The 11,974-nt window shown below is 48.8% G+C and overlaps 1 protein-coding gene across 2 annotated transcripts; it reads right to left on the reverse strand.

Moving 5' to 3' along the window:
- Positions 1–498: 498 nt before the first annotated feature.
- Positions 499–11,630, reverse strand: LOC148830795 (T-complex protein 11-like protein 1). Of its 2 annotated transcripts, none has more exons than XM_088920974.1 (10): positions 11,541–11,630; positions 10,836–10,922; positions 10,221–10,353; positions 8,272–8,392; positions 7,772–7,992; positions 6,572–6,708; positions 4,874–5,079; positions 3,532–3,713; positions 2,362–2,534; positions 499–1,899 (listed from the first exon to the last, which is right to left on the reverse strand). In XM_088920974.1, the coding sequence occupies exons 2-10, from the start codon at positions 10,918–10,920 to the stop codon at positions 1,664–1,666; spliced, it is 1,494 nt and encodes a 497-aa protein (XP_088777100.1). In that variant the 5' UTR covers positions 10,921–10,922; positions 11,541–11,630; the 3' UTR covers positions 499–1,663. The 2 variants fall into 2 exon arrangements, with proteins under 2 accessions (XP_088777100.1, XP_088777101.1); XM_088920975.1 differs by having other exon boundaries at positions 11,545–11,611.
- Between the last annotated feature and the right edge of the window lie 344 nt (positions 11,631–11,974).

An 11,974-nucleotide genomic window follows, 5' to 3' on the forward strand; every position in this document is an offset into this window, starting at 1 on the left:
GTTCCTCTTCCAGCCCAGTTCCTCGTCTCCCCCATGTGTGTTCACTCCCTTCCGGATTGTGTCGTCTGCATAGGATCCTGAAAGATGCTTCGTAACAGTGCATCCTGGCCACAGGGCCTGATCTACACCTTCACTGCCAGAGCAACTCAGAAGTAATCGAATAGCCTTTGATTTTAAGGAGATGATTCACTCAGAAGCCCTGTAGCTGTGATTACTTGTTATTAGACACAGGCAGACATCGTGAAAGATCAGCATTAGATCTGTCCATAGTTCCTGATGTGTCTCCCAGTTGCATTGTACCTTTGTTTAAATTCAGTTTGAACTGTTTGTCGAATGCAACATGCTTGTAGCTAGTTCACTGAATGCGTCGCACAGCCAATACAACATCAGCGAGATAGCAAAGCGGACATTGAAAATGTGTCGGCGCTGACGCACATTGAAGATTTAGTTTAAACTTGAAGCATGTGTATCAAAAACGAGGCTAAAGGATTTAAAAATCATAGAATACACTCATTTTATTCCAGCTGAACAAGCTCTGTATTTACAAACTCTTTGGCAGAAAAGAGGTACATAAGGTATCCAGCCTATAAAATCATCTCAGTGTAGCAGTTTCACAGCAGTTCTCTCTAGCTTATTCAATATCACACATGCACACCAGTGCCCACAGAACAGTCCACATTAATTACTAAAACCAGCATCTTTACTGTACATTGTTTATACACGTTACCAATTCATGTCATCTGTTACTCCAGTAAAAGGATAAATGCAGCACACGACTGACCTTGGGGACAACTGGGGGATGGGGTGGAAGTGACTGTTTTAATGCTCTGAATGTCTGTTTGCTCAGTATGGTCTCTGGGCTGGTTTAAGGTGTAGAGTCATGCTAGGTCTATATTTAAAGATCCTCAAATCAGATGAAAGCATTGCTTGCTTTGGAAGTGCTCAGATTTATCTACACGGCAGCCCGCTGCCTTCACTGGGGCCATGAATATTTCAACAGAGAGCCCGATTTTACTCGGCAGAGCGTGACAGAAAATGAAAGCTCAAGTTCCAGCCCACTCTACTCTTTTTATAAAAACGGCAACTCCCATTCCAATATTTCTCTAGATTGTTCAGTTTCAGAGAAGCGCAGGAGCCCTAACACTTGCACGCCGTGGTTCGGATCCTTGCGCTTGATCTGGGGGATTTAAAAATGCAGCAGGCAGGCCCTTGTCTTTGAGGGTCAAAACAAGCTGAGGTTGCTGCAGTTTTCCACTCTGTTTAGGCAGCTAATAGGCTCAGCTCTGTTACAAGAATAAAAATGCTGTAAAAGAGACTACAGCATGATTCTTGATTGCTGCCCGAATGTCCCTTTTTTTTTCTTTGTTGTTTTTACATGATTTCAACTTTTTTTTTTTTCTGGCAGACTTATAATGGGGAAAAAAATCAGCCTGTCTTTTGAAAAAAAAAAAACAACAGTATTTACCCTTAAACCAGAGCCCACAAGTACAAGGAAGTGTTCCTTGTAACATACTTTATATAGTACAATGCCAAATGGCTCCGAGTAAAAGGGAGAAGCAGCCCATACAAGGCAGGATTGTGAAAGCGCCTTGACGGTGATCCAGAACGACGTGCCCTGTCCCAGCCGTGAGCCCCAGCCCGAGCCCTGGCCCTCTCCGGGACCCTAGCGGGAATCGATGCCCGTCTCGCATTCCCCTTCGGGAAACAGCGCCTTCTTCAGGATGGCGGAGTAGAAGGGCCCGAAGACCAGGCGGTTGTGGTGAGTAATGCGGCCGAACACTGCTCCGATCTCCGTCAGCTCCGCGCCCACCGAGGCCAGCCCTGCAGGGGGCGCCATGGGACCCTTCTGGCCTGCTGGGGAGCCCAGGAACGTCCGCAGGAAGCTCTGGATACGAGATGCTGTAAGGCAGTCAGAGGAACTGTGTAGGTCAGAAGGTCAACAGTGTAGTCAGGAGAAAACACAGAAAGGCAGGATACACCCTGGACAGGACACCAGTCCATCACAGCGCAGACAGACACGCACACATTCACACAAGGACCAAGGACCAGAAGCTTGCTAACCTGTCTGTAAGTCTTTGGACAGCAGGAGGAAACCAGAGCACCAGAAGGAAACCCACGCAAGCATAGGAAGAACATACAAACTCCACACAGATAGCACCCCAGCGCCATAGCTCAAACCAGGACCCCAGCACTGTGAGGCAAATATGCTGACCACTGCACGACTGTGCCGCCTGAATTGCCTGAATCATAAATTATTTATGATTTATGATTCATTCATTATTTATGAATGATAAATTATGATCGACAACTAGTAAAGACAGGTCAAATAATAATTTGGCCCAGGGATCAGTTGACTCTGACCTAGGAGAGTGCGAACAGGGTTGTCCGTCTTCGCGATGTCTCTGATCTGGCCTCGCAGGACAGCCTCCTGGTCACGGTCCATGGCCGGGCCTCCCTGGGCACGCAGCCCCTGGTTCACCAGCCGCTGCACCTGCTCGCCCACCCCCAGCAGCGCCTCCTGCAGGTTAAATGACCTAGGTGCGCCACACAAAGACCATTAGAACTACAGTCCCTGACATCCTGGTATTTGTCTGCAATCTCAGAAAATTCTGTAGAGCTCTGCATTTCAACTACGTAATCCATTCCTGTCAGCTGGATAGAGGGAAAGAACACTTCTTCTGATAGTCTACTTGTATTACAAATTACATTTAGCCTCTTCTTAAATTTAATTTGTCTACTGGTGTCTATTATTATCCAGTAATTAAAATTACAGTTAGACCACAGTCTTAATCATATTTTTGGTTTAATACCCCTCTAAAACATATGCCATTTCTTAAATTAACATGAGTTTCAAAGTGTCTTCACTTTAACATATGTGAGAGTGGCCAACAAAAGGCAACTTTTACCAGTGTTACAAACAATATACACTGTGTGTACCCTTCATCCCCCACTGTCTCACATTCACTGAATAAATTTATAAAGTGTCTTATTGTAGTCATCTGTACCTTACAGTATGTGCAATCTCATGGTCTGAGTCCAGCACCCCTACACACTGTGCACCCACCTTTCAACACTTACACGCTCATGGTATTAGAACCAGCCTTCTGTGTGAGCGTCCATGTCAGGCCCTGCACTGCCAGGCCTAGCTACTTTGGATTCCTGTGATGGGATTCTTTTAAACCCTGCGGTCTTGTTCACTCAGCCCGTTTGACTCTGCAGCCTCGTGCAGCTGTGTAACGTCTCCTTCCATGCAAGGAGGTCATCACTGGGCGCAAATGGAGGTGAAACTATGCTGCTGCAGTTTCCTCTAGTGTGTACTGATTCCCACAGTCCCAGCTGCAAGTGTCCCAAGCTTCCTGTTCACCAGAGCACACGGCTCTCGTGATACACATGTTTAAATAGGCCAGCTAACGTGATAAGAACCCTGTTCAATAATGCTTCCCTTTCCACGCCGTAGTTTACCTGTACGGCTGGAAGAAAGGGTGCTCATCCTCGTCCTCTTCCAGCGAGCGCACAGTATGGTTCACCTACCTGCTGTGACTGCCCTCCAGCAGGGCAGCCATGACCTCCTTGAGTTTATCTACAAACCCGGGCCCGGAGCACACGGCGCCGCTGCACTGGCTGCTGGTCACCAGCAGAACCGCTGCCATCACGGTCAGCTGGTCCACTTGGCGCTGCAGCCCGTCCATACGGGATCGGTCCATCAGAACTGTCTGGAGGAAGAGAGGAACAGAAGAGTGAATAAAAAAGGCAACTTGACCCTGTGTTTTGCTCTGTATTCGTGGTGTAGTCAGGCTCTTTTACTTGTAGATTCAACATTTCTTTTAGTTATAATTTCTTGCTTCACTCGCTTCTTAATCAACCCAGCTGCCTACAACTACAACATGTAGGAGGGCTGCTGCCCTCTGCATTGTACAGAAGGGCCATCCTGTGTTTCTCATGCTGTGAGCCCCAGTGCCTGCCGGGAGCCTCTCGCTGACAGCGCCACGTGCTCGGGGGCACCCCTCACTTCACAGGGGTCACTGGCGCCAAGCTGCCCCGGACCCGGCCAGAGTGAGCGGTGTTCCGCCAGGTCGGACAGCGCAGGCCAGGCCCGAGCCCTGGACGTGAAGGCCACACTCAGCTGCGAGCGAGGGCCCGGACTGGCCGAGCCGCTTCCGGGAGGTGCCTTGTCTCGTCCGACGTCACCCCGCATAACACAACATCCAGCCATCGTTTCCAGCCGTTCCAAATTTGATTTGGATCTTCAAGGAGTGATACTAACAATGGCAAATGCCAACAAAAATCCCATGCTAACAGGATCATTGTATCCCTGAGTAGAATCTTTCATAGCTAAAATAGCACGGCTGTTCCACAGGGACCCACCACAGTAAGAATTTACGAATTTCCAATAATTTTATCATTTTTTTTACTGCCTCATATTACATTCCTGCTTAGCTTTGTATCTAATCGAAAGAAGGCCCTGAAGGCATCTCTTTCAAGACGCTTGTATTAAGAAGTGGACTTAAAGGTTTCTATTTTCACAAGTACTTTTTTCCAAGTATTGCCTTTATTGCTGTGGGACTGCAGGGCTTTCAGAAACATAGTGGACTTTCAACAGCTGAATGAAGAAAAACAGATGAGTCACTCTGTCCCTGCTATGAAAAAATAAGCTGCATTGAGACACAGAAACATATTTTACGTAGACAACACAACACCAAGCACAAAACAGAGCCAGCACAAAAACAGCAGCCTACGGTGGTTTGGCCTTGTGTGCCATGTAGGGCCTGACGCAGACGGTCACTTGACAGCTGTGCTAGTAAGACAAGGGCAGTGTGTTCCGGTATGTCTGAGATTCACTTCCTCTGCCCTTTGTAGCGTCTCTGTGGCCTACCTCAGGGTAGAGCGGGCACTCGGGGTCCCAGCGCAGCAGGTGCAGGTAGGCCTGGTTGAGCACGGCGCTGGGGCTGCAAGGGGAGCCCTCCTCTCGGGGCGCGGGGGTCTGGCCTGGACTCGGGGCGCCGGAGTCGGGAGGAACACAGGCGGTGGACACCTCTTTCACTGCCCTCCGCAGCCAGGTGGTGGTGTTGTCCAGGGCATCTTGAAAGCACACGTGCCAGCTGAAACCCTCACGCCAGCAGGACACCGGCACTGACCGGCAAACTAGAGCAAAGCCTCTCAGACACACCCTGTCCCTTTCAACAGCTGGGAGACCAATACACGCTTCCTGAACATCTGTCACACCACTGGAGTTACAACACAAACAACTGCCTCTCTTTCTACAGAAGACCTGTCACCTTGAGCAGGACAAAAATAAGTCATGCTTCCTCTGAGTGAGGTTTCATCTAGCCTGTATAAGACTTTTCTTACAGATTCTTCGAGGCTAAATAAGAGTATATTCCATATAAGATTATTATCATGACATTCTTATGAATGTGATGTTACACAGGCTGCACAGACCTCATTCTCGGGGAGAGAGAAGAAAATATCTTACCACTTTAGCCCTTAATGGCAGCAGACTCATTACATCCAGTGGTGTACTGTATTTTACCGGAGCTGCCAAGCGTGGACAATGTTATACAGTAGCACAGTCTGGGACCTGTCTTGGTGTTTATCTGAGTGACAGCTGAGCTGCAAAAACTGCTACTGCCCTTGGAGTTGATTGACCTTACTTTAGATCTTTCAGTATAGGACAGAAATTCTTTTAGTTGCTGATTTAAAAAAAATGCTTCATTATTTAATTTCCAAAAACAGAAAAAAGAGGTATCCTATTTCTGTTGTGCACTTTCAGTGGCTTTTAGTATGTGATATCCCCTGGAGTGCAATGGACAGGATAAAATGAAAAAACATTGATTTTTTTTAAATGTCTCTAAAATATATTTGTTTGAGAATGCTTGTGCATAGATATGCATGTTACATCACTAGTATCAATTAAAGTATCAATTGAAGCTACTTAGTCACCTGTTAGTACATCAGGCAATCTTTAAAACACACAGTCTCCATAATAACAGATATGTGCCTGATGATAACTGGTTAATGGCTCATTAGGAGTTTTCTTTTCATTTTGAACAACCTCTATTAAAAAATTAATTTCCAAGAACCTTTCTTTTCCATTCCAATTAATTTATAATGCATCATTTCTATTCACAGTAAGAGTTGGGAGCAGAATACAAATGACAAACGGCATAGCAATGCCCCCTGGTGGCCGAGGAAAGAACTAATTACCTGAAACTTGTTCAAAGCAATGTGGAAGAGGTGTTTCAGACAAGACGCCACACTATTTCAGCAAATGACACACAGGCTCTCCTTCTTGGTATAACTCCACTGAGCTGTTTTGGTGATAAAGAGAAATCTAACCAAAACCCTGGGTTTCCTGCCCTGGTCCGGGAGAGCTTCAGTCCCATTAGTCTTTAAGCTAATGATGAATCGAGCGCGTAATCTGTTCAATTAGGAGACATCTGAGGAGTACATAGATTTTAGTCTCAGTGAGATATCTAACTTAATTAATTACAAGATCAAAAAGTGGTCATTTCAAAGTGACCTACACACCCTGAGCGCCAGGGCTGGAGATCTCTGCCTCGTGTCTCCTCACCTGGCCGCTTGTCCAGGATCTCCTGGAACTTGGCGCGCTCGTACTGGACGGCCTGCTGCAGGAGGTGGGGCCGCAGGGCCTGCACGGTGAAGTTGACCGCGTCCATCTTCATCAGGCCCAGCACACGCAGGATCTCCCTGAGCAGGGCACAGAGAGGAGAGCTCTCAGTCGGCACGCCACCCAAGCCCGCAACAGGCGGTGCCTCCAACCACGCCGCGACTCACCGGCGCTGGTCAGTATGGCCGTCATGCTGTCACGAGCGAAAGGAACTTCTCTTCAGCTTTCTGTTAGCATCCTTATTGAGGTGCAGTGCCACAGTCTTCATTGGCAAAGACAGTAACTAACTACATTAAAATGTAAGCGATAGAGGCTGCCCCAGGTGGGGCAATTTTTCCAGATCTGTTGTGCCTCTGTATGCCAATGCCAAGTATGGCAAAGGTCTCGCCAACAGCCATATCACCCTGCAACTCACAACTGGCAGCCCACTAAAGCTCAGCAGGCGTGAGCCTGGTCAGTACCTGGATGGGAGACCTCCTGGGAAAAACTAAGGTTGCTGCTGGAAGAGGTGTTAGTGGGGCCAGCAGGGGGCACTCACCCTGCAGTCTGTGTGGGTCCCAATGCCCCAGTATAGCGATGCGGACAATATACTGTAAAAAGGCGCCGTCTTTCTGATGAGATGTAAAACCGAGGTCCTGACCCAATGTGGTCATTAAAAATCCTAGGGTGTTTCTCAAAATGAGTTGAGGTGTTAACCCATCATTCTGGCCAAATTTCCCATTTGCCTTTACCAATCATGGCCTCCTAATAATCTCTGAATTGGCTTCATTACTCTGCTCTCCTCCCCACTGATAGCTGGTGTGTGGTGAGGGTACTGGTCACTATGGCTGCTGTCGCATCATCCAGGTGGGGCTGCACATTGGTGGTGGTGGAATAGAGTCCCCATTACCTGTAAAGCGCTTTGAGTGGAGCGTCCAGAAAAGTGCTACATAAATAAAAGCAATTATTAATTATTACTAACAGATACCAATCCTCTGCAAGGTGGTGATTTTAAAGGAATGAAATGAATGACAAGGACAGCTCCTGATGGAGATGTGTTCAAAACAAAGCTCGTAAAATACAAAAGATCAACCGGCTGAAGCAGACTCCCTGCGGCCTGGCCTCACTCCACGGCAAACCCTGACGTGGGGCCGTCCCACTCACCTGAGCAGAGGCACGGGCTCCGACAGCTCCCGGAGCCGGCGGATCTCGCCGTCGCGCGCGGGGGCGCACAGCGCGGCCATGGTGGCGACGACGAAGCCGCCCAGCCGCTGCAGGTCCAGGGCGCCGTGTTCCGCCTGCTGCCGGATCAGAGCCAGGTCCAGGGCCTCGCCCACCTGCGCCCGCAGCCGCGTGTGGCCGGGCAGGAGGAGCGACAGCAGCGCCTGAGGGCAGGGGAGAGGCGTCGGGGGCGAGGAAAACTGGGATTGAGGCAAGGGCAGGGGAACGGAGGCAGAAACGGAACTACCCGGAGATTTCGAAACGGGGGAGAGGCCGAGAGACAGAAAAGGAGCTGAAGGGAGAGGGGAACTGAGCAAGACGGGCTCCTGAAAGCCAGGATTCCTGAACCCATCTGAAAAGATCTACATGAGAGAAACAATTCAAAGCAGAGCTTGTGAGACACGCAGGAGCAGCGCCGCCCTGGTGGCCGCCGGGAACCTCACCTCTTTGACCTCCTGCAGGAGCCGGATAGCCTGGGTGTAATCTGGAGGACTGAGGGACAGCTGAGCCTGCAGGCTGTCCCAAAACGCTTTGTGCATCATCTCCTTCACTCTGCCCTCTAAGCTGGAGAAACACAAGCACATTCACATTCGTTTTCTTAATTATCATTTATCTTTCCTCCACGGAGAGCGCCATGAATGTTACCGAGGCTCTTAATATTGCGTGCATGGTCTTCAATGTGCAGACGTTGAAAGGCAACTGCAACAAGAATAGGGACATGTAAAATAGACACACTTACTAATAAAATCTACTCTGAAATGTTCATCCATTCTTCGTACGGTAGGCGGTTATGCTAGCGATAGCAATCTTCAGTTATAACGATCTGAAGCAGATACCCTGACTTCTTTCAGAGAAAAGCTGGGAGATTAGTTAGCGTCTACTTCTAGCAACCAAATGAATGGAGCAAGATGGATCGACAGGTTACAAACGAGAGGAGGCCATTCTTACCATCTCTATACTCACGTTAGACTGTTTTGCAGATAAAATCCACAATCATTTTTAGGCCCTGTATTGAAACTAAATACACTACATTGTGTTTTTTTTTTCACTGCAGCTGGTCATTACATTTGCTTCAAGAAATCCTGCCAGTGGAGACCGGGAATGAAAATACAGGGCCTTGCAGAGGAAATTTCAAACTCATCTGAGCTCTCGGGACCCCTCGTGCTGGGCACAGAGAGGGGCTCCTAGCCAGACGGGGACCCCTGTGCCCTGCAGCTCTGTGATGACGTCACTGAGGTACGTACCTCTCTACCAATCAACAGGAAGCCCCTGCACCTCACTGCAGCTCTGTGATGACGTCACTGAGGGACGTACCTCTCTACCAATCAACAGGAAGCCCCTGCACCTCACTGCAGCTCTGTGATGACGTCACTGAGGGACGTACCTCTCTACCAATTAACAGGAAGCCCCTGCACCTCACTGCAGCTCTGTGATGACGTCACTGAGGGACGTACCTCTCTACCAATCAACAGGAAGCCCATGTACCTCACTGCAGCTCTGTGATGACGTCACTCAGGGATGTACCTCTCTACCAATCAACAGGAAGCCCCTGCACCTCACTGCAGCTCTGTGATGATGTCACTGAGGGACGTACCTCTCTACCAATCAACAGGAAGCCCCTGCACCTCACTGCAGCTCTGTGATGACGTCACTGAGGGATGTACCTCTCTACCAATCAACAGGAAGCCCATGTACCTCACTGCAGCTCTGTGATAACGTCACTGAGTGACGTACCTCTCTACCAATCACCAAGAAGCCCCTGCACCTCACTGCACCCCTGGGTGCCACCTCACCCTGTAGGACTCATTTCTGCATCGGCAGGCGGGCTTCTAAAGGTGCTGTATGTGCTGTATTCATAGAGCTGTGGGATGATCCATGTCCCAGGAAATTTAGTACACAGACCAAGGGGGAAATTTCCCATTGGCCCTTACCAATCATGGCCTCCTAATAATACCCCCTCTCTGAATTGGCTTCATCACTCTGTTCTCCTCCCCACTAATAGCTGGTGTGTGGTGAGGGTACTGGTCACTATGGCTGCCGTTGCATCATCTATGTGGGGCTGCACATTGGTGGTGGTGGAGGGGAGTCCCCATTACCTGTAAAGCGCTTTGAATGTCCAGAAAAGCGCTATATAAGTGTAAGCAATTATTATTATTATTAAATGTGGAAACTGCAAAGCGATGCACAACAAAGTCTCTGACAGGGATGAGTTTCCTGTGGGTTTTATACAGCCGTGCTCTAACCTGTAGCCATTAGCCTGACGCAGAAGGCACCTCTAGGACAATTCATTTCTTTGTGTCTCTTGGGAGGGGGGGGTGCTTGCTGTAACAAGGCCTCTGTGATTTCACACATGTCCTGTGTTTCACCTCCAAGCCACCCCCGCTGTCCGTACCTGTCCGGAGGCTGGCAGCTCTGCCTGAAGCGAAAGTCCCTGTTGACCACGATCTCGTGGGCGATGCTGAGGTTGGACACGTTCCTCTCAATCTCCATCACCTCCTCCAGAGGGGCCGGCCTGGGGGGGCTGGCTGCAGGGAGGGGCAGGGGGTCAGAGGAAACAGAGCTATTACACAGAGGTTAATGGGCAAATGTCCAGATGACAACATCTAAATACATGTTATTGCTGTCTCACAGTACTGGGGCCCTGGGTTAAATTTTGGACCAATCTGTGTGGAGCTTGTATGTTTTCCCCCGAGTTCCCACAGTGCCAAGATATACTGGTAAGTTGATTGGCTTCCTGGGAAATTGTCGCTGGTGTGAGAGTGTGTTTGTTTGTGTCTGCCTGTGTCCTACAATGGACTGGCGTCCTGTCCATGGGGTATCCTGCCTTGTGCCCGTTGCTTGCCGGGATATGCTCCCCCGCGATACCGCGCGAGCCAGACGGATTTTGAAAAGTTCACGCTCCAGCGGGCGGTGCGGTAACCCCTGCATGAAACAATAACTCGCAATGTGAAAATATGGCTAGTTGTCAGATAGACGCTTGGACTGCAGGGATGAATGATTAATTTACCACAGGGAGGATCCGGTGTCGCCAGGTCCGGTGCTTCTGAAGGTAGCTCTTCACTCTCCGCCGGCTTCTCCGTGATGTTCGGCATCCCTGCGGCGCACAAAGGTCACACTTTTTAACGAAGACCCTTTAAATGGATCCAGCAAAGATATGGGAAACCGTAGGAACCAGGTATGCATGAAACGCCCTGATGTTGCGCTGCTCGTGTATGACACAGGTGCGCCGACTCACCTGGCGGCAGGTGAACCCAGGACCGGCGCCGTGTACGCTATCCGTGCGAGCAGGAAACAACGTGTTTCACAGTTCGGAAAATGTCATTTTTGTTTCAGAACTCATAACCAGCTGACGAAAAAAAAACAAACAGAACGAGCCACCTGCCTTTTAAATGTTACGTTTTATTTAGTTTCTGTCCTGACAAATTGAGAGGCATTTGAACAACAGGTGCGAAGCGAAACCATTCCTAAACGCTTGCAGTTAAATGTGAACTGAAGCATTTTACGCCGATGATACAGATGAACGTGACAGCTGTTACCATACAAGACTTTATACAACACTCATTAGGCAACATTATATATTATAATCACACGCCATGAGAAAAAAATTAAAAAGTTAAGCACTTTTTTTTATCCAGTATTCACTTCTTTTCACACCATCCATTTAAAAATCTCACAACGACATCGTATCTGAAATGCAGATAAGCCCGCTTACCTACAGTAGTTGGTGGTGCGCTGTCCGAATGTCAAAACGTCAAAACACAGGAGCCCAGGCCAGCGAGTCGCACCGCGAGTAACTTACTCAGTAAGGCAGCAGCCCGGCGCACCGCCTCAAACTTCAAACTGGGCTACACCAACGCGCACTTCCCGGGGACCCGCCGGTCACACTGCGAAACAGGTTGTCCTGTTTCCTTTTTATAAACGGCAGTGTAAACACAGATATTTATACAGACTTTGTCGACATATCACTACTATTATTATTTGTGTAGGGGGTTGCTGTTTCTTCCGTGCTGGTTTTATTTTGGAATTACCGGTTTCCCCTATTAAGATAAAGTTGGTCGGCTCCAATGTTGAACCAAAACAAGGCGGAGATCGACCTTCCTTCCTCCTCTCTACTGTAACAATATGGATTTCAGCTGTCATTAAAAC

This window comes from Atractosteus spatula, chromosome 7, assembly GCF_055471065.1.
Source record: "Atractosteus spatula isolate fAtrSpa1 chromosome 7, fAtrSpa1.hap1, whole genome shotgun sequence".
Lineage (NCBI taxonomy): Eukaryota > Metazoa > Chordata > Actinopteri > Semionotiformes > Lepisosteidae > Atractosteus > Atractosteus spatula.

What these genes read in the sequence shown, in the direction of transcription:
- LOC148830795 (XM_088920974.1), bottom strand. Translation starts at nt 10,920, where the DNA reads ATGCCGAACATCACGGAGAAGCCGGCGGAGAGTGAAGAGCTACCTTCA. An exon ending in GATCCTGGACAAGCGGCCAG is followed by an intron (nt 5,080 to 6,571) that starts GTGAGGAGACAC and finishes TGTGCTTTCAAG; the next exon opens with ATGCCCTGGACAACACCACC. An exon ending in AGTGCCCGCTCTACCCTGAG is followed by an intron (nt 3,714 to 4,873) that starts GTAGGCCACAGA and finishes CTCTTCCTCCAG; the next exon opens with ACAGTTCTGATGGACCGATC.